This window comes from Balaenoptera ricei, chromosome 1 (genome assembly GCF_028023285.1).
Source record: "Balaenoptera ricei isolate mBalRic1 chromosome 1, mBalRic1.hap2, whole genome shotgun sequence".
Lineage (NCBI taxonomy): Eukaryota > Metazoa > Chordata > Mammalia > Artiodactyla > Balaenopteridae > Balaenoptera > Balaenoptera ricei.
In genome coordinates, this window is record NC_082639.1 from 82556452 (window position 1) to 82582098 (window position 25647).

General features: G+C 43.9%; 1 protein-coding gene across 3 annotated transcripts in view; it reads right to left on the bottom strand.

The window, feature by feature from the left end:
• The window catches only part of BCAR3 (BCAR3 adaptor protein, NSP family member), a 202069-nt gene that overhangs the window by 62033 nt on the left and 114389 nt on the right, over positions 1–25647 (bottom strand). For 2 of the 3 annotated variants that reach the window (XM_059926475.1, XM_059926479.1), the window contains one exon: positions 16914–16953. In XM_059926475.1, coding sequence (XP_059782458.1) covers positions 16914–16953 — 40 coding nt within the window. Of the gene's footprint in view, positions 1–14208; positions 14233–16913; positions 16954–25647 lie in introns of those variants that run through there. The other variant, XM_059926492.1, reaches the window with a different exon arrangement.

A 25647-nucleotide genomic window follows, 5' to 3' on the forward strand; every position in this document is an offset into this window, starting at 1 on the left:
TTACCTGGGAGGGCAACTCTCATGACTCCTAGATCAAAAGAAAGGAAATTTGCATCACTTCCAAATTATATTTACATCTTCCCAGATTTGTTCCCTATGCAGTCCTTAGGTGGGCACGGCCTGGAAGGAGCCACGGATCCCTGGTTCTCAGCCTGTGTGGCCCTGTGGGGCATCCTTCACCCATTGCTCTTGTTCTATTCATCCCAGTGAGGAGCCCCAGCCCCAAACCTGTCTTCCAGCATCCAGCTATTGAAGCACTAATTAAAATGATGTGTCCTTGTCCGGTGGCCTCAGGACCCAGGCCTCAGTCATCATCTTCACTCCAATGCCCAGTACAATGCCAGAACATTTGGAGATAGCACAGGGATTCTCAGTCTTGATCCACAAACACCTTAGAAGATGCACAGTAAGTGTGTGTGCATATTTGTAGAGGCAGGTTTCTTATTCATCATATTTGCAAAAAGATACGGGACCACCCCCTAGATAGTTAAGAGCCACAGAGGCATGAGACATGAATCGCCACATGGGGGTTGCTGTCCTCACTGGTGAACCCACCTTGCCGTCCCTGTGGCTGGATTAGGGCTGGTTCCCACTTCATCACTTAGAAGCACTTTACTCTTTTAAACTGTGACCTACCCGGGTTCCCAAACGAGAAGAGGCTCCCAAGACACAGTAATTCCCAACTCCCACCACCTGCTCTGAGTGAGCAACCCTAGAATGCTCTGCAAACTGGGAGAGAAGAGGATACGGCACTGTTCTGCTTAGGCTCCTGTCAGTAAAGACCATGGGAAGACAGAGAGGAGGAGACTGGACCACGATGGACGCAACTGGACCACACAGCCCCTTTCAAAAAGCACCCACCTGGGCCTCTGAAAAATAAGGATCCAATTGGAGACTGGTGGCCACAGGAAACAGTCCATCAGCTTTATCATTTCTTCTGTACAAAAAGCTCTTTTGAGAGTGTGAATGGGGGCTTTATGTAGTAAGTTCTCATCCACGAGCTAATAAATATGTGAAATAGCCTCTCAGACCAGGTTCTTACAGCCTGGACACTGAGGTCATTCAAGGAACAATTAGATGCCATCTGGAGAGAGCTGGAACTCGAAGGGCCAAGTGGCATGCTCTGGTTCCCAGGGTCTGACACATCCTTATCTTCACTGACAGAAAGGATGAATGGAGTCAGCTAGCTAATCCATGCTGGGAGCAGAGAATGGGCAAATACACAGCAATTTACAAAAGCTTAAGGGGGAATGTTCAAGTTCAGCCTGCCCCAAGGAAATGTACCCCTTGACTGCATTCACACATCCAAGCTGAGCATCTTTGCCATAAACCAGGCACTGACCTCACCAAGCTCTGGGCTTTCATGGTTTTAATATAAAGCAATTAGAGCAGAACAGCAACTGCTGTGGCCCAGCTCTTGACAGTATATAATGAGCAAGGACTTGATCGCGTGAAATAGAGTTAGTATTTACTGAGGCTTTACAATCCACTCAGTTGTAAAGAACAGGCAGACAATTGTGAACCCTTATTTCTGGGATAGACCCTCAATTTTTTCTTATTTTTAAACGAAAATTGATGTCTCTTCTCTATTAATCATCAGTATTTTAAAGGTAAATGCTATTGTTGAGCAAGCTGGGTTTTTTCTTAGCTAGAGAAAAAATATTTATTTAGATAAACAGACAGTGATTATTTGTATTAGTGTTTCTGCAGCTTTATAACAGCTCTTAAGTAGCAGGAGACCCTCTAGGACGGCAGTGCTCAGTGTGGTCTGCGGGCCCACGGGAGCCTTTCAGGGAGTCTGTGAGGTTAACAGTATTTTCGTAATAATACTGAGACCTTTTTTTGCCTTTTTCACTGGGTTGACATTTATGCTGATAGGGCCAAAGCAATGATGGGTAAAACTACTGGGACTGTAGCAGCAAGCAAGGGGGAGGCACCAAACTGGATAAGTAGTCACTGCATTTCTTGACCACCATGTTTTTTAAATTTATTTTTTAAATATTAAAAATTAAAAATATATATTTCTTTAAAAAATAGCCAGTTCCACTTAAGAAGTCCTTGAAGAAGCAGTAAGAATTACAATAGTCTCCCCTTATCTGCAGGCAGTATGTTTCAAGACCCCCCAGTGGATGCCTGAAACCACAGATAGTACCAAACCATATATATACTATGCTTTTTCCTATACATACATACCTATGATGAAGTTTAATTTATAAATTAGGTGCAGTAAGAGAATATCTGAATTGCCAACATCACTACTCTTGTGCTTTGGGGCCATTATTAAGTAAAATAAGGGTTACTTGAACAAGCACTGTAATACCTTGAGAGTCAATCTGATAAAAGATGGCTACCAAGTGACTAAAGGATGGGATACACTGGACAAAGGGATGATTCATGGGTTAGGCAGGAAGGAGATTTCATCAGGCTACTCAGAATGGCACACGATTTAAAACTTACAAATTGTCCAAAAAAGAAAAAACACTCATTAGAAAAGATACATGCACCCCAATGTTCATAGCCGTGTGACTTACAATTGCCAAGATAGACACAACCTAAGTGTCCATCAACGGATGGATGGATAAAGAAGATACACACACACACACACACACACACACACACACACACAAGAATACTACTCAGCCATAAAAAAGAATGACATTTTGCCACTTGCAACAACATGGATGGACCTGGAGGGCATTATGCTAAGTGAAGTAAGTCAGACAGAGAAAGACAAACACTGTATGATATATGTGGAATGTAAAAAATACAACGAACTAGTGAATGTGACAGTAAAGTAGACTCACAGATATAGAGAACAAACTAGTGGTTACCAGTGCGGAGAGGGAAGAGGGGAGGGGCAATATAGGGGTAGGAGATTAAGAGGTACAAACTATTAGATATAAAATAAGCTATAAGGATATATTGTACAACACAGGGAATATAGCCAATATTTTATAATAACTATTTATGGAGTATAACTTTTAAAAATTGTGAATCACAATATTGGACACCTATAAGTTACATAATATTGTACATCAACTATACTTGAGTAAAAAAATATTGTACCACCACATAAAATAAAACTTCTGAATTGTTCATATCTGGAATTTTCAGACCACGGTTGACTGTGGGTGACTGAAGCTGCGGATCGGGGGACTAGTGTATTTACTTTATTACATCCTGGTCCTTGAGTCCATGTCTCGAATATTCTGTGTGGTGAGACAGGAAGCAGACATACAGCACTTCTCCTGCACGCCCAGCACAGTGGTTGTCTTGAGGGAAAGCAATTGTGCCATTAAGTTGTAGGCTGCACTAGCTGCTTTTTCATGGAATGCCATTTTTACTTCAAAGAATGTCTGACAAACAATGGTTATTCAGACATGAGTATTTATTTGGCAGACATTTTCTAAAAAATGAACAAAGTGAGCCTGTCACTTCAAGGAAAACAACTGACAGTGTTTGTTGCCAATGCTAAAACTTGAGCTTTCAACTGAAAATTAGAATTTTGAGAAACTTGTATTTACCACCATGAGTGGTAAATACTTTAATGATTTTTTTTCATGAGTGACGATAATAATGAATGTGAGTTATTGGTATTGTATAGTGAAATATGTTAACATTTGGAAGATCTGCATAACTCAGCAAAGCAGTATTTTTCAAACGACCAATGAACGATGGTACAAAATCATGCATGGGTAAGATCCATTCACATTGCTAGATAGACCAATGGATTTTAAGGGAATAGAGTAAAAAAAAAAAAAAGAAAGTTCATTGATATGATTTCAGATTCCACACTGCAATTAACCTTTATGGAACTACAACTTTTCAAGTTTTAGTATAATAACAAAGAAGAATATCTCTAATGATCTGAAAAGGCTATTAAAATACTATTCCTAGGGGATGAGGAGTGGGCAAAATGGGTGAAGGGGGTCAAAAGGTACAAATTTCCAGTTAAAAAGTGAGTAAGTGCTGGGGATGTAATATACAGCATGGTGCCCATAGTTAATAATACTACATTGCATATTTGAAAGTAGCTAGCAGAGTAGATCTTGAAAGTTCTCATCAGAAAAAAATTTTTTTATAACTAGGTACGGGGACGGATGTTAACTTGTCTTATTGTGATCATTTTGCAATATATACAAATATCAAATCATTACATCGTACACCTGAAACTAATATAATATGACTAATATGTCAATCATACCTAAATAAAAAAAGACTATTCCTCCCTTTTTGAATTATATTATCTGTGCAAGACCAGATTTTCTTTAGACTTCAACCAAAATGATGTTAACACAACAGATTGAAGGCTAAAGCAGATATAAGAATCAAGCTTGTTCTATTAGACTAGACACTAAAGAGATGTGCAAAAATGTAAACCAATGCCATTCTTCTCACTAAATTTTGTTTTGGAAAATGATTATTTTTTATAAAAATATGCTATTTATAATCACATAATGGGTTTAATATTGTTATTTTAAATGAATTAAATAAACATTAAAAATTCCTACATTTTAACTTCTCATACAATAAACCGATAGCTAAAACCCACATAACAAAAGCTCTTTGGGGTCCTCAATAATTTGTAACAATTGAAAAGGGGTCTTGAGACCAAAGAATTTAAGAACTTAGGCTCTCATATAGCTAACCTACCTGTTTTACATAATTTTGATTAAGCCATAAGTTTTCAGCATCAAATCTATGGAGTAGACTAAGGTATATAAATAGAGGAGTATCTATTTTTATAAGTAACTATCATAAAAGCACTAATGATTATCAGAGGAAATTTGGAAACAGAGAGAAATGTGAAAAATAAAACAAAACTCCTTAGTTGCCAGGAAGTTAATTTTGACTTATTACCCAACACTCAATCATTCTACTCATACGCGTTTATCTTACAGAAATTCTCGCACAAATGCACACCAAGCCATCTCAGTGAGGCAATGCCATCCTTCCAGCGCTGAGCTTCACGCCTCTGTTCTCCCACCCACATCCAGCCCCTCAGGAAATCCTGAGGCTCTGCCTTCATATTATAGGTCAAGAATCCCCCTTCTTGGGCTTCCCTGGTGGCGCAGTGGTTGAAAATCTGCCTGCTAATGCAGGGGACACGGGTTCGAGCCCTGGTCTGAGAAGATCCCACATGCCGCGGAGCAACTAGGCCCGTGTGCCACAACTACTGAGCCTGCGCATCTGGAGCCTGTGCTCCGCAACAAGAGAGGCCGCGATAGTGAGAGGCCCGCGCACCGCGATGAAGAGTGGCCCCCGCTTGCCGCAACTAGAGAAAGCCCTCGCACAGAAACGAAGACCCAACACAGCCAAAAATAAATATAAAAATAAATAAATAAATTAAAAAAAAAAAAGAATCCCCCTTCTTCATCACCCCTTCTGCCATCACAGATCCAAATTATCACCATCTCTCACCTGGACGGTCACCACGGCCTCCCATCTGATCTCCCTGCTCCTACCCTTGACCCTCACAGTCTGCCAGCAACATACAGGCCAAAGTGATCCTGAGATGGCTCCCCATCTCACTCGGTAAAAGTTAACATCTTTACTGGGACATCCAGGCCCTGTGCAACCTGCCTCATCCCCCTTCCTCATTCTCTCACATCAGCTTTCACCACTCTCCCTCAAGGCTACCCCCTCTGGCCCTGCTGGCCTCACAGCTGTTCCTCAGTGGAAGAGGTGAGCTCTGGCTTTCACGGCCTTGCCCTTGCTACATCCTCCCCCCATCAGACACCACTCTTTTTTTTCCCCCTTTTTTTTGGCCACGAGACTTGCGGAATCTTAGCTCCCCAACCAGGGACTGAACCCGGGCCCTTGACAGTGAGAGTGTAGAGTCCTAACCATTGGACCGCCAGGGAATTCCCCAGACACCACTCTTGACTTGCCCCTCCACTAGAAAGTCACCGTCTGGGTGAGGCCTTCCCTGGCCACCCTACTTAAATTCAACGTCCCCTTAACTCCAACATTTCGTAGTTCCTTCCCCTGATGAATTTTTTTCTGCTGAGCACTTATTTCTACCGAACATGGTATACTCGGTTGTCTTCTTTGTCTTCTCACTCTTCCACCCCATAATATAAGACCCATAGAGGCAGGGACATAGTTTTGTTCACTGCTGTATCCTCAGGCCCTCGAACAGGGACCAGCAGATGGCAGATACTCAATAAACATTTGTTAAATGACTATGCCATATATAACAAATATGACTACATTTGTTAAATAACTGCAAAACTGTTTTTAACAAGAACCCAAATGTCAGTAGGAAATTGGTTCAATATAATTGTATTTCATACAATGGAATACTGGATAACCATTCAAAAGAAGGAGGTAGACCCATATGTTTAACAGGGAATGATGTCCAATGAAAAAAGGAAGTTGCAAAGCAATATGTAGTTATACGCAATTTTTGGTAATCAATCAAATTGTTCCCCAGCTCAGCATTCTTGCTCTCTTTAACGGTTTGACCATCTCAGAATTTCCTAGGAACACTTGAAGTTCCTTCACCCTTCCCATTCAGTAAATATGAGAGTCTCTACTCTTCCCAGAAGACTCCGCCTGCTGTTCTCTCCTGCCGCAGTCAGCCTGGGCACACACTTTCCCGCAGGCTGGGGTCTCCCCATCAGTCTCTAACATGTTGATATCTGTCTTCTGCCTCACCTAATACCAGCTTCCTTCCTGTCAAGTCACCATTTTTTTCAGCTGTCAAGTCACAATTCAAATATAATTTTTTCCAAGAAAACTTCTTGGTAATGACATGTGAAACCTCAGATCGATGCCAACCCCTCCTCAAAATCTACATACAGTATTGCAGCATCTTAGAGCTGTTAGTTCAAGAACGTTAGACAATGAATTCTAATAATAAAATGCCTTGACAATTTTAATCTGTCTTATATGGAGCTAATGAAAATGACTTGCCTTCTTACATAATTTAAGCACAGACCTTAGTTCTGAAGTTGTAAATATAATGCTATGGCACACTATTACATTTAATATTAAAAGCTCCCAGAATACACAGAAACTGTCTCACAGCCAAACGCTGTGCTGTTGTGTCATTCAATTACCACCAGAGGGCAGAGCTTAACAGCAAACGATTCCAATGCTGAAGAGCCTGGCCTCTCATTTGGGGGTTGATGAGTTACTGGGACCCCATAGCTGATAAGATCCCTGAGGATTGAGAGATCGGAGTCACAGAGGTTGCCAGAACCACACTTTTTAAAAGTGTACACCTCTGCCTACACGTGTGAGTATTTAAGATGACAACAGTGATCGTGCAGTTTTTATCCTATCCCAGGTTGGCAAGAGACGATAGAGTGAGGTTAGGGGTGGGAACCTCCTTGCTGTCATGAAATAAAATCACTGAAGAATTTCTGGAAAATGTTTAGAGATTTGTGTGTGACTTACTTTAGGAAACTTAAAGATCTTTGGAACAAGCTCATTCCCTCGCCCCTGAATTTCAATGCCTTTCCCATCTGGTTGTATATGGTCATCAGTCAGCCAGTCAGTTACTAAATATTTATTAAGAGGACAAGAAAGGGTCCTTGCCCTCAGAACTCACATTCTAATGAGGAGTTGGTTGTTGTTGTATTTAACTAAACAAACAGAATTTGGCACAAGTGCTGTGAGGATAATACTCAGAGTAATGAGATAGTGACTGCGGAGGCTGCTTTTAGCAGGGGGGTCAGGGAAGGTCCCTCTGAGGCAGTGAAATCTGAGTGGGCATGCACCAGCCACCTGAGAACTAGGGTGACAGCTACAAAACCAGCATTTCCTGAGTGCCATCTACCTATCAGGCACTGTGCTAACAGCTTTGTGTGCATTAACTCATTTAAGCCCTACATTCTCCCATTTAGAGTTAAGGAAATTGAGCTCCAGAGAATTTCAGAAACTTGCCCAAAGTCACACAACCAAGAAATGGCTAAGATGGGGCTGTGCCTCTGTATTAGTCTCCTAGGGCTGCTGTAACAAATTACCACAAACTGGATAGCTTTAAAATAGAAACATATTCTCTCACAGTTCGGGAGGCTACGAGTCCAAAATCAAGGTGTCGCAGGGCCACACTCTCTCCGAAGACTTTAAGGTGGGACCCTTCCTTGCGCCTTCCTAGCTTGTGGTGGTTAACACTGGCAATCCTCAGTGTTCCTAGGCCTGTGCACACATCAACCCCAATCGCTGTCACCACATGGCATGCTCCCTGTGTGTCCAAATTCCTCTCTTCTTATAAGACACCAGTCATTGGAGTAGGCCTACCCTAACCCAGTATGACCTCGTCTTAATTTGATCACATGTGCAAAGACCTTATTTCCAAATACGGTCACATTCACAGGTACTGGGGGTTAGGACGTCAACACATCTTTTGGGGAAGACAGTTCAACCCACGACAGCATCCAAGCACCCTCTTCAAACCACTCAGCTGTTCTACCTCAAAAGAACCTTCCAGGCTTGAGGGAAAGGCAAAGACCCTGCGGCAGCAGGAAAAACCAGCATGGAAAAGTTTGTGAGCAAGGTGGATGGCAGGAGATGAGGTTAGAGGTGACCAGGCCACAGGAGGATGGCTGTGAAGTCCAGTTATAAAGCTGAGTCTGGTCAGAAGCCATAGCTTCAATCCTTGCTTACATGTTAGTTCTCAGTCTCTTCACCAACTCTCCTACTGTTTGGGATCTCAGAGGAGTCCTCTTCCTTCAGCCAAGGATGAAAGCTGCAGCACAGAACATGAATGTGAACCTGCCGTTATTCCACGCACAGGCCACACCGGGCTCCCTCAAGCATCTCCAGAGGGCAGCTCCAGGGTCTGACCTTGATTCAAACCATCAAGTTCAGAAGCCTAGGGGGAATTCACTTCTGACTTGGGACACTGAGAAAACACATCTCAGGCTGTACTGGCAGAGCAATATCTGGCCTGAGGAGTTATCCAGACAAGCCCCAGGCAAGAGCAGTCAGGACTCAAACTATTTCTACACACCTGTTCACCCAGAAGGGCTGAAGATGCTAACGCGACAGGAGAGATGCTACTGCTCAGGGCAGACAGGTCTACCTGCTGAGAGGCCGAGGTGTGTCCAGATCATGCAGTGTGGCAACAGCACTGTCCCTGCGATTGTGCAAGATCATACAACTTGCACAGGGACTCACTGCTGTGTCATCAGGCAAGGTCAAGGTGATGTCGATGACCCACGGCTGCATCATGGAAGAGTTAGCATGGAAAGACGGGATTTTTTTGTGGAAAGCCTACTACGTATTGTTCAGAGGAAAAACAAGGACAGTGTACGTGCATTCAGTCTAGAGCAGGGGCCTACAAACCTTTTCTGTAAAGGGACAGATAGTAAACAGTTCAGGCTCTGCCACCTGTTCTGTCACAACTACTCAACTCCATCATTATAGTCAGAAAGTGGCAATACATCAATGAATGGATGTGGCCGTGTTTCAATAAAACTTTACGTACATTGAAATTTGAATTTTACAACTTTCACGTTCTTCTTTTGATTTTTTAAAAACCCACTTAAAAACATAATATCCATTTTCAGCTTGTGGGCCTGCAATAGACAGCAGGCCACATTTGGTCCCAGGCTGTAGTTTACCAACTGCCCACCCCACACCCCTCCCCCAGGCTAATGATATCCCCAGTTGCTCATGAATTAACTTAATGTCATTGTGGTAACAAGGTCTCCAACTGGAAATCTCCTTTCCTCCCCTAAAATCCTTACTGGCTTTTGGCAAGATGCCAGGCATTGTGTGAACTCTGGAATTGCCCCTGGCTTCCTCTCCGTCACCACCTCCATTTAAGTCCTGCCAGGAACTGTCAACCCATCTTATAGAATGGCTCTTAATTCTATCTCTAAAAGGCCTCCAGCACCTGCCCTGACTTTCCATTCCCACTGCCACTATCTTAGGTTAGGCTCTTGATGACACTTTCCTCCTACCCAGCCTGACTCGACTGAACAATTACTAACACATAGAATCTGCCCAAAACTATCTGTCGAATGAACAAAGGCAGTAAAATATCCACAAGCTCAGCACTTTCTCCATCTGATTGGCAGTCTGATGTGGCCCATCTCAAAACCAAAAATTTCCCCTAGTGAGGTGGCAGCACGTAAGGGCTAAAATATGATAAGCATTTAGCTTGCTTTTTCTAAAGTCAGGCTCAGCTGAGGTATAACCTGCCAACAGTAAAAGTCACCCTTTTTAGTACAGTTCTGTGAGCTTTGAAACGACCCCAATCAAGGTATTCCAATCATTCCCCCAAAGTTCCCTCATTCCCTTTTGCAGCTGACCTCTCTCTCTACTCCTTTCAACCACGGATTCGTTGTCTGTACTATAAGGTTTTATCTGCATCCAACAGTCCAGTTCCTTTTTATGGCTGAAGAGGATGTTATTCTGTGGCTCTGCAGTTTATCTGCTCACCAGTCAAAGGACACTTGAGCTGTTTCCAGTTTTTGTCAATGACAAATAATGTCACCATCAACATTCACATACAGATTTCAAGATGGACGTACGTTTTCACGATGAGGTTTTACTTTGTATAAATGGCCATATTTTCACAGACCTGCAGGATAGGATTCCATTGAATGAAGGCCTGTCCTCCATTCCTATTCTTCTGCCTTCTCACCCTGCCTCAGCAATCTTTTACAAATGCAGTAACATTAAGCCTCCCAAGAATATCTGCAGAGAACTTTTTGGGGTGGGGTGGGAGGAGCTGGATGGGAGCTGTCTTCCTTGCTCCCAGGGTGACCCCCAAGGCTGCTTCCCACTCACGGCGGGCGGTGTTTGCCCTTCTCATCCACAGGGGGCGGTGCTGGCTCTCTGGGTGTGCAAGCTCAGGCAAAAACCTGCAGAGCCAGCCATCGGGCCATTATCTGCTTCATATAACTCGTTAAAATCTCACGGAATGCACAGCGTACCATTGTTTTGGTAAGTCCCTTTCATGGCTTTGTGAGCTGGCTAATTCAGAGCAGACTGGCCTGTTTTCCCCGCTGGAAGAAAAAGACTCTCCTCAAAGACGGCTATTTAACCGTGACCATGGCTGCAGCCATCTTGAGCACAAAGGTGGGGGGAGGGAGGGGGCTACAGCCCCCGCCGCCCCCGCCCCCAGCGAGGCTCCCACAGCCCGGGCACTTATTCTTGGCGCTGGAATTCGCATAATAACTCCTCTTTTAATCTGCTGGGTGACCTCATGTAGCCCCGGCCGGCCGACTGCAGGAAACGGCCTTGCTGAGATCTGAGCCTTGGGCAGTCTGTCAAGTCTGTAAGACCCTCTTAGAAAGAGCATTTTCAGAGTGTTAACCCCATAAGGACCGATCTCCAGGTGGCTCTGGGCTCCTGAGCTGCCGGTGTGCACCCCAGAGGAAGGAGAAGTCCAAGGGCGCTGCTTGCTTCTCGAGATACCGCTCCAGTCCCATCCCTTCTCCTAAACCGCAAAGCAAGCTCAGAAACCGCAAATCATCTTAGAAAAGCTCGCCAGTGGTTCCAGCAAGATTCGACCAGGGCTGACGACAAAAGAAAGGATATTCGTTCACTAGGGAGCTCACGGGAACAAAAGGCTGCATTCAGTCCAGACACTTGCTAACTGCAGAGCCTGGAGAGCGGGCTTTGTCCGAGGGCACCGTGCTGTTCACAGCCTGGCCTTGCCTACACCTTGCTTAATTTGAAAAAACAGGCTTCCCAATGTCTTCTCTACTTTGCTATTGCTATATTTATTTTTCAATTTGTCTTTCTTAAAGACAGTTTATTTTAAAATGAAAAATCTATAATAAACATTTCTTGTAAAAGAAAAATCACAAAACTGTAATAAACATTTCTTCTTTAAAAAAAACAAAACCACCCAGCTCTGCTGTAGCTAATCACCTCCTCCTCTAAAAAATATACTTTTAAACCACTCTCAGAAAAGAGACTCTATTAATATAACTGTAAGGCTGTGTGTGAAGAAGCTAGAAAGAATTTGAACCTTCAGTCTAAAAGGAAGATAGGTATAAAGGGGAAGAAGAAAGGAAATACTATAAATTTATAAAGTTTAGTGAGTATGGGGTGGGGGAGGGCAACTCCTGAAGGTTAAAGAAGTGGCCCCAGGAAAAAATGAAAAGAATGATAAAGAGTGAAAATGAAAGTAGATTTCATAGGTTCAAGAAGGCGTTGCAAAAGTGAAAGCATAGGGATCATAATAGCAAATGTAGGAGTGTTGGGGGTAAATCTCCAATCTTTTGAGGTAATATGATGGGTGGGCACTTATTATCTGCCACATCCTTGGTCTCAATGTCTGAGACACAACATAAAATGCCACCCTTGTTCCAATCGATGTGGCAATTTTATGATCAAGAGTGATAGATTAACTAAGAACCCCTTACCACTTGCAAAAACCCTTCCGCTCCAGCTTATCACAGGCAGAGGGGATCATAGAAGTCTTAAACTAGAAGGGACATTGGCCCATCCCCATTGGTTTTCTAGTTGTGGGGAAGATGGAACCGATCTCGAATGGTCTTGGCCTGCGGTGGCTTGAAGCAGGATTTTGGTTTCCCGGCCAGAGACTGAAGTCAGGTGGCGGCAGGGGGAGTGCTGAATCCTAGCCACTAGACCATCAGGGACAGTGGCCAGTGACAAGGCCCTGGCCCATCAGCTTTGTAGAAATGAATTCCCACAAAGAGACAGAAAGTAGTGAAATAAGTAAAGTGTTTATTAGGAGGAAAAAGGATACATGTGAATAGACTCATACAGGCAGACTCAGAGGAAGAGTCATGCCCTTGTGGTAGTTTGAATCACTTTTACGGGGCATTTCTTCCAGGTTTCCTTTGGCCAATCATCTTGCTTTGCCTGGTTCTGAGTCTGTATTTGGTTTATCTCAGGGTCTTCCCCTGTGTGTGCGTGCGCGCATCTCTTAGCCAAGATGGATTCTGGCAAAGAGACCTATATGGGTAGGTTGACATCACCTACTATGGCGTGGTGCCCCCTCCTTTTTTGACCTCCGAGGATCCTTTCTGTGCCTGTGTAGTGGGGAAGGTCTCCCTGACTTTGAGGATGAGGAATATGGGTCTCTTTATCCCTTATCTGGGCAGGGCTCAGCTTCTCCTCCCTCCTGTCTCCCCGGAAGGGGACAAACTCCAGCTGCTCAGCCTGGGGCCCACCTATCTCCTGCCTCAGAACCCATAGAGAGAAGATGGTAAGTCCAAGGTCATGCTGCTAATTAGACCAGAGTGTGGACCAGACTCCCCTCCCTGGAGATTCTTAGGGGCTGTGTAACTTGGAGTCTCCTATTGGAATGCTATCTGGGAAGGATAACACACTGAGCTATTACCATGTATTCACATTTTAGTACGATTATTTTTATCAAATGTTCTAAGCAGCTACCTGACACAGGTCTAAGAAATTAGACACAGAGTAGATACATTTTAAAGGCAGTAAAAATATGGCAAAAACTAAATGGGGGGCAGTAAGCAGGTAAAGCAGCCCAGAAGATAAACTCTACTGAACAGTTTTGCCTAGGGCTATTTCCTCTGTTTAAAAAAAAAAAAAAAAGTTGGTTTTTATCTAGGGTAAGGTATGCTAGGTACGCCGAGGGCGGAGGAAAATTCCAGAGCTGTACACTACTAGCCAAAGTCACTACCTTAAGAGCAGGAGGAAGGTGCAGCTGCTTGGAGGTTTCTGCTTTCCAATCTGGAAGAAGTGGTCTTGTTCAGATATAGTGAAAGAGAAACAATTATATTTGATTACAGAAAAGGATCTCATGACTATACAAAACAGTTGAACTCAGACCTTCAAGACGATCATGTTTTAAGCTACTGGCAGTGGGAGTGGGGAATGTGGAGAGAGGAAGGGGCTAGGGACACAAGGAAAAGGTAGAAAAAGAAGAAAAAGAAAAAAAAAGAAAACTCCCCTCTCTAACAGTCAGAATTAAAGAGACAGAAACAGTGGAGAATAAGATTCCAAAATTCCCGGGGGTTCTTTGGATCTACTCAAATTTTCTTATCACATCCAAGCGGGGAATACATCACTTAGGGTAACCAGGTGTCACTGGGAGGCCCCAGCAGAGGTAAGCCTGCTGAAGAAATGAAAGAACTACCAAACAGCCCTAGGGCTTCCCCGCCAAGCACTTTTCCCTCCAGTCCTCACACAGAGGAGCTCCTCGTAACCTAGCAACCACCTGCCGGGTCCCCTTTCACGCTGCCTTACTGACGTGCAGCAATGCCAACTGTGGGGAGTGTTAGGAGGACACAGAGTACAAACCGGATGCGATTGAACGGTGGAGCCACTCCCTATCCAGCTCTCTCCTGCCACGACACAGCAGCCCCATCACCTCATGAAGTATGGGTCAGCTCCAGCGCGTCCTCTCGCCCAGACACGAGTTACCAGGGGTGGTCCCAGACCTCGCTCTTAATCAGAGCACTGGGAAAACCAGGTGAAGATGGTTAGAAAGTCTCCATGGTAAGGGAGACTTGGGAAGGCGGCTCCTAAAAGGATGAGAACGGCTGTCAGTTGGCCCCAACTGGGTGCTTCTACTGCCAAGAGGAGACCCAGTCAGAGATCCGCTGGCTCCCCCCCCACCCGCCCCCATTCTGAGGTCACAGTGAACAGCTAAAAATCTGACTCTACCAGAAAGGGCCCTACAGGATGCAACATACTTCACATAGAATCTCTACTTTTCTCCGTGCCCGAGAAAGGGGATGATAGGGAAGAAACAGCTCAAAGTCAGAGGGCCAAACTGCATCCACTTTATCTGTACCTCTCACCTCCCTCAATCATCTTCAGCCACCCTCCAGGCTCTAGGCACCAGCTGGCACTGATTTACGAGGGCTTGCAGGCATGGACTGGTCAGCAGGGCTCAAGAGGGTAGCTAAGTCTGAAATGCTAGGACGGGCCTGCGCTGGCCCAAGACAACTGACACGTGGGTCCATTCAGACCTTGAGGCCCAAGGCCTCTATGAGTGTGTTTTCAGAGCTTTAGTGCCCATGGAGGCAAATGAAAATACCCTACATTCACTCAGCAAATCCCCAAGCCATCCCTCCAAACCAAGGGCAAAGCGAGAAAGAAAAAAAAAAAAAAATACGATGCATCGAGGAGGGATGTAGAGATTTCATCTCTAAAGCTCTGACCAGATTCAGATGAGGATGGTAGCAAAGAGTAACCTTCAGAACACATCAGCGAGTGCTTGAAGAGGGTACCCCTTGAGCCACCAAGAGCAGTTCTATCACTGCCCGGGGAAGGCAGGGGGAGCCCAGCTAGATGGAAGCACCGACAACCTCACACCTCTTCTCAGTCAACACGACAACTCACAACGACCAATATTCATGAATGAGATGCAATAGCTTAGATAATACTAAGTAAGTCCTTCCCAAAGCCTCTGCTTAGGTTTAGAATTCATCATTGGATTATCTTAAAAAGCTGGGACTTTAGTAAAAGAAAAAACTGAGTTATGGAGTAAGGGGAGGGGGTGAGCACAGCTTGAGCGAGCCTGCAGTGGGAGACAGCCAGTTTCTGGAACATGGCATGCAGTGAGTTCTAAAGGACAGCTGTGATTTACACACTGCAGAAGTCTAGGGCACATTTTTTATGTTATGGTCAAGTCAAATCGTAGTTTATGTGGATAGTGTCCCCGAATTCCTTTTGTGCAGTGTACAACCTGCACAAAAGCATATGTGATGCATCCAGGAGGGAAGCAGACACATCATTTATAAAGCCCTGACCAGAGTCTGACACAGCAGTCCTGCTGGCTTAGGATTACACATTTGCTGCAGTCAAGCTACAGCTCAGACATAGCGGGGGTAGAAGAGAGGGGAAAAATAAAATCCACCTCCATTCCAACAAACTTTATTATGACTGCCTCAAGTGGCCACGTGGTTCTACTAGAGTTTTCTCCTCTAGGAGAAGCTTTAGACCTTCTATTCTCTGGTCTAAAGGAAAGAAATGCCAAAACCCTGGGGCAGGCACAGTCACAGGCACACAAAAAGCAACGGGCCTAAATACTCCGAAACCAGGATGCGGGAATAATAAAGACGAAATGTGGCTCCTAGGAGGCAAGCACCTTAAGTCCTAACTTGTGCCATGATTTCTCCTAAAATTTAATGATATATTTTGTTATGAGAAATCAGAGTTCTCTTTTCTGTTGTAGGTGCCAGACGTAATTACAGTTCTCGAAAATAAAATAAAATAAAACAAACATACACACCTGAAAAATGGGGGGAGGGGTGGGCAGAAGGAAGAAGTGAAAAGCATCATTTCTTTCTGCTCAGAAGATTGTTTAGAAGCTTTGAGTATTTAGACGCACTGAATGTCAGCCCCACTGGAAAGTAAAGTATTACACAGCTCATGGTCCCAGATTAGCCACTGAACAAGAGGGTGGCTGCTGAAATGGAAAGGAGGGCTCAGAAAGCCTCAGGGAGCCTTCGGTCCTCCACTCAAGGTAAACACAGCTTCACAACTCCTGTCTGCCATTCCAAAATCCAAAAACTCTGAAAACTGACAATTTTTAAATAATTCATTCGGCAGCAGAACAAACCCAACCTCATTTGGTGGCAAAATGTGACCTGAACTACGTAAGATCATTTGTAGTCTATTTCTCCCACTTCATGTGAACGTTCTCACATTTCACTGCTGAAATAATGGGCTTGATTACGGGATGCTGACCCTAGCTCCCTTTGGGGGTGTTATATATATGTACCATATTACCTTTCTAAAAAATTCTGAATTTTTAAAACACATCTAGCCCCCAGGGTTTCAGATAAGGGGAAGAGTTTGTAAACTTATAATAGGGTGACATAAGACCCCTGCAAAGATTACTAAAAGCCCAAAACAGTCAAATTACATCCTGGTGGTTTCAATCTAACCAGCTTCCTACACAAGCCAGAAGGCAACATTATCTGGCAACATTGTGTTAGAAATGGGAAATCTATTACCACAGGGTCCCTACTACATGCTAAATCCTGGTTTCCTACCTTCACATATTCCAGAGTTGGGTCCAGAAGATGCTGATCCCTGAAAAGAGAAAATATAAATATGAGAACAATTGGGAACAATGCAATCTTACCCTGGGTAAAATGTATCCAACATTATTTCACCCTATTCATTCACGTTACTAAGATGGGCCCACCTCCCAGGCAATACCCACAGCAGACAGATAAGGAAGTTAGAACAGACACAGATTTCTTTCACGGGTGTGTGTTTCAGGGTGGAGGATGGGTAGGATACCACCATGACCTCAGTCTAGAAGCTCCACGTTTTCCTGTCAAATTCAAGCTCCAGAAGTTAGACTGTTCATATGTAGTAATTCTAGATTCACTCTGAGCATAAAAATTAGCCTAACGGTCCAAAGCAAAGAGCTGTGAGAGATACGAGTAAAGCAGGGCTGGATGCCCAAACCTGCAGCACTTTGGACCAGGCAACTGTGTCACACCCACTTTGACAGAAAACGGAGGCTCAGGTGGGCAGAGCAGCTGCCCAAGGTCACCCAGCACCCGGGTGAGTGAGTTTTGAACCCAGCTCTGCTTCTAAATCACCTTTCTCTTTTGCTGTCAAGCTGAGCAATTCATCCTAATTTTCTTTGGTGCCCCAGTGTTTTTTCTCTCCCCATTTAATGTCTGCTCATGTCTATCATAATACTGTTAGGATTAACCAGACAATTAAAAGTAAACAGCAGTGGTGTCACTGAGGAGGCTGACTTATTATAGTGGAAGAGGATCTAAGGCAAAGGAGAAGAGGGGGAGACATGAGAGCTGATGTTTCCAGCACCAGCAGAGTTACAGCAAAGTGCCCCCCCTCAACAGACTATGTGAAAAGACAGCTGCCTTCAGAGACTTAAACTTCACAAAATCAACACATCACCCTGCAGAGACAGGATCATTTTTTAAAGGACAGAATGGCTCTGAAGCCGGTAGGAGTAGTCTTCTTAAGGGGGGCGGGGTGTCAGTATATCTACAAAGAGGACGCATCCTTCAGAAGGCGGGGGATCCCTACCACAAAGCAGCTGCCTCTGGAAGGGTGAGCTCAACCCCAGACCCTCGGGGGCTTGGATGCTTCCCTCTGTGGAGAGACCCCGGGAGACTGCAGCCCTTCTCCCCTGAACAGGGGCAGCAGGACCCCTGCTGGGACACAAGGAGTCCATCCCACAGCTCAGGGGCACACCATCTTGTTGTGAAATGGATCCAACCCCCAAAGCTATTCCTGGAGTGGTCTGTCCACTTAGGGCTGTACACAGGGCACACGCACAGAGGCAGGCTGGCTTCGGAGATGCTCCTCTAGGATGTGCAAACAGATTAGGTTCTGAAACGAGTCCCTCTGTAAGGCCAAAGTATCTGAGAAGGGCTTAAGCTCAAAGTCCCTGGTGCATTTCCATCAAAGAGGGGTATAAATCAGTCTTTCAGAGCCTGAAAACCAGGCATACTCTTTGCCTCCAAGCTTGTGTGTGTTCATCAGGCATCTTTTCCCAAAGCAGCCGAGTCTGTCTGCTGTGCTGGGTCACCACCTCCTCTGCTGCAGTCTGGACATTGCATTGATGTCATCAGACTTTGTGTGACCATGGGACCACCCGGCTAGTGACTAAAAACTTTGTCAGCAGGGCTTTGGTCATACTCCCCTTTAAATTCTAAAACTCCTGGTTTTCTACTGAATTAACATTTTAGGCTTATAGGCATCCGGTCTTATGCTAATCATCTGGCCCAGTGGTCTGGCCCTGGGAGTGCAGAAGACGTTAGAACCACTGAAATGCTGTTTCTCATCTTCGTCAAGTTTCTATTTTTATGTATGTTCTAAAATGTACATTATATACATTCATACACATATGTCTTAATGCATGGATAAACAGTGTAGGTGTGTGCTTTTTAAACCAATGATTTGGTCTCGGGATCTCTTTACACTCTAAATAATTGAGGACTCCGAAAAATTTTGTTCATGTGGGTTATATCTACTGATTACTGATATTAGAAATTAATTCTGAAAAACTTGCAAAATATTAATTCATATTTTTAAAGTAAACCGATTATATGTTTAAATAAATAACGTTTTAATGAAAAACAGATATGTTTTTCATAGCAAAAATTTAGTGAGAAGAGTGACATTGTCTTACATTTTTGCAAATCTTTTAAACGTCTGGCTTACGAGAAAGACAGGTAAATCCTCACATCTAGTTCTGCATTCAATATTCATGATATGTCTTAGTTGAAATAAATGAAGAAAATCCACATTCACACAGTTATGTAATTGGAAAGGGAGGGATATTTTAATAGACTTGCATATAATTATGGATGTTCTACTTTGATAACATACCAAAACTTGACAAGTAGTAGTTTCTTAAAGGTTAGCTGTGATGTGGAATCTGAAACCATATCTCTTACTCTTTTGCATCTGTCCTACACTTTGAATGGACGTTTTGTCCATGTGTGATTCCATAACCACTATTCTGGGAAACACTGGTTCACTGAGTTATGCAGATCTTCCAAATTTTGACCCATTTCATTATCATGTAAAAAAAGAATCACATTGGTTAATACCATCACTGATCTCATCAGAAGTTACTAGGTATTGGGAATTGCCAAGCTTATGGTAGAGGATACAAGTCTTCTAACTTGAAAGCTTGAATTTTTTCATTGGCAACTAACATTGTCAAATATTTTCCCTGAGCTTCATTTCATTCATTTTGGGGAACATATCTGCCAAATACCAAGACCACACAGTCATGATCAGCAATTTTAACTCTCTTTTTAGGTGCTCAAAGGTCATTCTTTTAGTAAATTCTTTTTAGAATTTTGTCTAGGATCTGCTCTTCTTACCAGATTTAGCTGTAAAAATCCTTTTCCTTTTACCTACTGAAAGCTGAAACGTTCCTCTCTCCCTTTCTCTGGAGATGTACCTGAAAACTCTGAGCTAGTTCTCTCAGGATAGATCCCTCAAACTCTCTTGGGGAGGGTGTGGGACAACCAACACGAGTGCTGTGTATGAGTGGCTCCTGAGGCAGCCCCAGCTGCAGCAGGGTCGCCACTCAGAGACGGGGTCACCTCAAGGCAGGGTGGCCCATGTGAGACAGGTGGGGACCTGGGACCCATTACTGCAGTGCTTGCACCTGGACAAATATCTCCTGGAGCAATGGAATATAAAGAAACTATAAGGAACTAAAAATAACTGCACACATGCACGGTTGGGGCAAATTATGAACAAGATACAAAAAGGCCAAAACCCAGCTGCCACTTCTCAGGTGCCAGGAGCAAAAGCAGGGTACCGCGCATGATCCCTGCACACAGCACCACCAAGAGGATGGGCAGACCACCTAATCCACTCTGGCCCGACCCACCGATCTGCACCTGCGCCTGCGCTCACCCCGTTTAAGGGACCAGCCCTCCCCCACTGAGGGAGCGAGCAAGGGTACCTGTTACTTGTTTTCACTCCCTCGTGCTGCAGCATGAGTCCCAATAAAGCCTTGCCTGAATTTCTTGTCTGGCCTCTTATCAATTTCTATTGATTAAAGAGTCCAAGGACCCAAGTCAGTAACATACCTGCTCTCCCCACCACCCTGCTCTCCTGCACAGAGACCCCGGCACCTAGGAGCCTGGGGTGTTCTCCCAAGTGTCTCCCCAGCCTTGGATGAACTCCCGTGTTCCTGTGGAGCTCCTCCACCACACGCACTTCTTTTGGCAAAAGAAAAGGAAAACAAGAGCTGCTGGTTAGGGATAAAACTGAAGTCCCCTCTTGACCCCGCCCCCAAATAAACTCTGCTAAGGGAGCCCTGCTCATTCTGTTCCCAGAGCAGAGGGGGACCCAAGTTCTAGTTCAGTGAACCAAGGGGTGCCCTAGTGGATCCTTGTATTCTTCTACTCGTCCGTTTTAGAGAGACAAGGGAGGGAAGACAAGGAGAGTATGATAAAACTGAGTGAGTGTGTTATAAATCCAAAAGCTTTAAAAATCATTGCCTCGAACCAAATTAAAATTATATTTAAATGCAGAAGTGCTGTGTCTCCTTTCTCAGCCAGCCTAACCCTAACCCTAACCCATAAAGAAGACACGAGCTGGAAAACATAGCAGTTGGCCCTGTAGCCCCAGCCTCTAATTTGAAATAGAATACCCTATTATTCATACAAGACTGTGCTGCAAACACTCTTTAAACCATATCTTTATATTCCCCAAAAGAGATCACTAGAAAACAAACACAGAAACTTGGCAATGGAAATGAAAAGCTTTTTTAATCTTTTTTTTGCTTATGTCAATTATGAATCCCCACCCGTGTGAATCCGTGATGTTGTGTGCATCTGTCTTTACAACTGGAGAGCCTGGCAGGCGCCGTGCCCCTCTGCCAGGCAGGCTGCCCCGCTGAGCACCAGCCGCAGACCGCAGGAAAGCAGCAGGACGAAACTGGACTCTCCTGTTATTTTGTTCTTAGGTTTATTAAGTTTTAAATAACATCACTGTGTTTACTCTGGTTAAATCATTCTTTCCAGCGTCCCACTTTCTTAAGTTCATACTGAGGGATGTTTAGCTGGGAGTCACAGAAATGTTATACATATTTACTATTTTAGGTTGTTTCTCATTGGTAACCAGGTTAATAATATCCTCCCTCTTAAAAGGACACTTGATGTATAAGTGTTTGCTATTTTGAGTGAAGAGGTTTTCCGTCTTGAATACACAAACAAAATTTCACTAACATAGATCTTTTCTGAGCAGTTCGAATACAGATGGAGATGGAAGTGCCCTATGTCTGTCTTAAATTAGAGAATGTTTTAAGTGAATGGATGTTTACTTATTTAAATATTATAGACTAACTTAATGGCTAATGGTGTTGCCACACAAATGTCCCTTTGGATAAAACATAAAACGGAATTGCTTGTAATGACATGATTATTTCATACAATGGAGGGATGTGAGAAACTAGATCCAGCTATTCCAGACTGAGGCTCCCCTTAAACTCCACGCACAACAGTGATGTGCAGAGCTGGCACACTTCCTTTGTGCAGGTGGCATGGTGTTTCCATGCATGTTCACTATATGTGTATTTATTTATATATGGTCTCTCCCTCTACAAGGTGAGCAACCCAAGAGTAGTGATGTGTCTACTTCATGCCCAGTATGTCCCACAGTTCTTGCATTCATTCCACAAACATTATCAAGCATCTACAATATGCTATGCAGTTGGCCAGACAACAGAAATACAAGAACCAAAGACAAAGGCCCTGCATTTAGAGAGGTTGCAGGCAAGTGGGGAACACAGATCAACTGATCCAGCACAATTCAAGTTAGTGAGAGAGTGTCAGTGGGAGGTTTGAGGGCTGAGTAGGGACTTGTCCCAGTGAAGAAGCTGTGGGGTAGGTGGTGATGAGACATGCCCAGGCAATGAGACAAGCACGTGACAATATGGTACATCTGAGAACCCACAGCATTGCGGAGTTAATTCCACGCTGGCCCAGGCCATCTCTCCCCTGGACCCCTGCATTACCCTCCCCAATTCTACTCCATCTCCACAATCTCCACGATAGCAGCCAGAGTGATCTTTACTCAGATCACTCCCCTGCTCAGAATCCTCTAACAGCTCCCATCCAGTCAGAACAAAACCCTGAGGTCCCCACCGTGGCCTTCAATGCCCTGGTTGGCATGACCCCAGCCAGCTCTCCAACCTTACTGTGTTAGGCAGAATTTCAAAGATGCCCCCTCCCAAGGTTCCTGTCCCTTGGTGAGTCAGTCAAACACTAATCTAGGTACTGCTGTGAAGGGATTTTGCAGATGTTATTAACATCGCAAGTCAGCTGACATTAAGACAAGGCAATTATCTGAGGGGACCTGACTTGAAGAGGGAGGGGGATTTGACATGAGGGACCCTGTTGCCAGTGTGATGTTATGAGAGGGTCTGTGACGAGGCCCAAGACACAGAACCTCCAGGAGACGGGAGCTGCCCCTGGCAGATGGCCAGGAGATGGAGACCTCAGTCCTACAACTGCAAGGAATTGAATTCTGCCGACGACCTGAATGAGCGTGGAAGCAGATTCTCCCCCAGAGCCTCAGGTGAGAACGCAGCCGCTGGCATCCTGAGTGAGACCCTGAGCTGAGAACCCAGTTGAGCCATGAGGGACTTCTGCTCTACAGAAACTGTGAGGTAACAAACAGGTGTTAAGTCACCGAGTTTGTGGTGGCGTTAATCAGCAAAAAAACGCTAATATGCTTGTCTATTCCATCCAAGCCCTACTGACTTTCCTGTCTGTTGCTCAAACACATCAAGCCGGCTCCTGCTGCTGTGGCTTGGCATTTACTGTTCCTTTGCTTGGAATAGTCTCCCCAGATATACTCGAAGGCTCACTCCTCACAGCTCTCAGGTCTCTCTCAAACATCACTTCCTTAACCATCCTATCTAAATGAGCACCACCACCCTCTATCCCCTTTTCTGGCTTCATCTTTTCCCATATTATCTGATATTATATGAAATGTTTATTTGCTCATGGTCTGTCTGTTCCCCGGAATATAATCCTGCAAGAGTGGGGCTTTCTCTGCTTTGTGCACCTTGGTGTCCCCAGTACTTTGCACATAACAGTTGCTCAGAAACCACTTGCTGAATTAATGAAGAAAAGAACAACTAACGGAAGCACAGGGCTGGGGGAAGCAGCAGGACTGGTGGGGGGTTGGGAGACCAGGATGAAGAAGAGGCAGAGCCAGATCATAAGGGGCTTGGACGCCACGTAAACACATTTAGACTTTATCTTGAAAGCAGTGGGATTTGTTCAAGGCTCTTAAGCTGGAGAATAACCAGAGATTTTTGTTTTAGAAAAATCCCCCTGCAGCAGTGTGGAAAACAGATTAGTGGGGGGCAAAGTGGAGTCAGGAAGACTAAAGGAGAGGATACTAAAGGGGTCTGGGTAAGAGATGACGAGGCCTGGATTAGAGTGATAGAGGGAGTGGGGGGATGGTGTACAGACTTGAGAGACTTTCAGAACTGTGAATAGATAGACCTTGGTAAATGGCAGGATTTGGTGGGTGAAAGGGAAGAAAGAGGTGAGGACACTCACTGAATTCTTTCTAAGGGAACTGGGTAGATGGTGCCTAGCACTTGGCAGGGACTCCATACATTTGTTAAGAATGAATTAGCAAACAGCTCTGCCTCAAGCACGATACTGTACTAACTAGACTACCAGGTTCTGAATTAATAAGACTTTACCTCATTACCATCCATTTTCCACAGTTAGCAGTCCACACGATTGCTGCCATTTAGCTACTGAATGTCTCAAATAAGTTTTCCTTCCTTCTCAACAGATAAATAAGTTACTTTCAGGAGTCTTTCACATCCTTCAAATTATGAACACATAAATCTTTCCCTTAAAGTATGATGAAATATAACATTTAAGGGATCACTTCACACCAGCAAAAATAGTTAACTCATGAAGGAAAGCCAGAGAACAACAAAGCAAAGTAGCTGTGCAGAAGCTAGACAAGAGTGCCTGATTTTATATAACCCTTTGGTCTTCTCCATCACCCCCACCTCAGTTGCCACTGCTTGTTTATGTCTTTTCCGCAGGACTGTAAGCTCCGTGAGGTCAGCGGCTACCTCTGTCTTGCTCACCAATGTGAACAAGCACGTACAAAAGTATGTACAAAAGTATTTGTCACATAGCAGCCAATTAATAAATAAACAAGGACAAAAATGCACAAATGAAAATATAAACCACAATTAATCATCCTTATATCTATATAATCCAAATAAGGCCTCAGAAAATTAGAAATTTCTACGATGGGACCTTCCTTTACTAAATCTGGTAGACCAGATATTCTCAAAATTAAATGATAATCAAATTACAGATGTATTTCCAAGTACATGTTGAAGTCACAAGAAAGGGAAAGTCTCAGGAAACACAGACACATACAAAACAGATACAGAAACAGAACAAATCAAGAACACAAAACGTGAACAACAGCAACAAAAAGGTAAGGAGGAAAGCAGGGAGGCTAAGCCCTGGGTTCATACGAGTGAGCAGCTAACCCCAAAGCCCCCCATAACGCCCACCTGAACCATCAGAACGGGACTACACCACCCACTACGGAAGGAATGTGCTAAACACAACACAACACAAAACAAAAAACAAGCTCTAGCAAAGGGAACCAAAGGGAACCAAGGAGAGCTACTGTCTCTATCACAGATTCTGATGGAAAAAAATAATAATAGTCTCCTGTAAGAATCTGTAACCACAAGTAGGCCTTTGGGATTCAAATTTATATGACCTGCTTTGACAGAGAATCCAAAACTGAAAAAAAATTAAAGTGTCTGGGTTGGTGGCACCATTAGTAAGGAAACAATGTAAATCCTTTCTGGAGGAAAACTAGATCAACAGAAAGCTACTCAGGATATCCACAAGTTTGGTTAAATACAAAAATTCCCTTTCAGGAATAACCATATATGTGAGAAAACAAGCCCCAATGACTGAAAGTTAGCAGAAATGACAATAGATTGAGATCCCCAAAGACTTCAGATATTGGAATTTCAGATATAAGCTATAAAATAATGATGTACGATAAATGTTTTAAAAAGATGGAATAAAAAAGTGATCTAAGAAGAAATAGGCAGACATAAAAATAATCTACTATAACTTCTAGAAATAAAAAGCTAATCGATCAAAATATCTAGATATAAAGAAACATAAAGATAACCTTCTAAATAACTTAGACATGACTGGAGAAAACATTTATGAATTAAAACAAATATATAAAGAG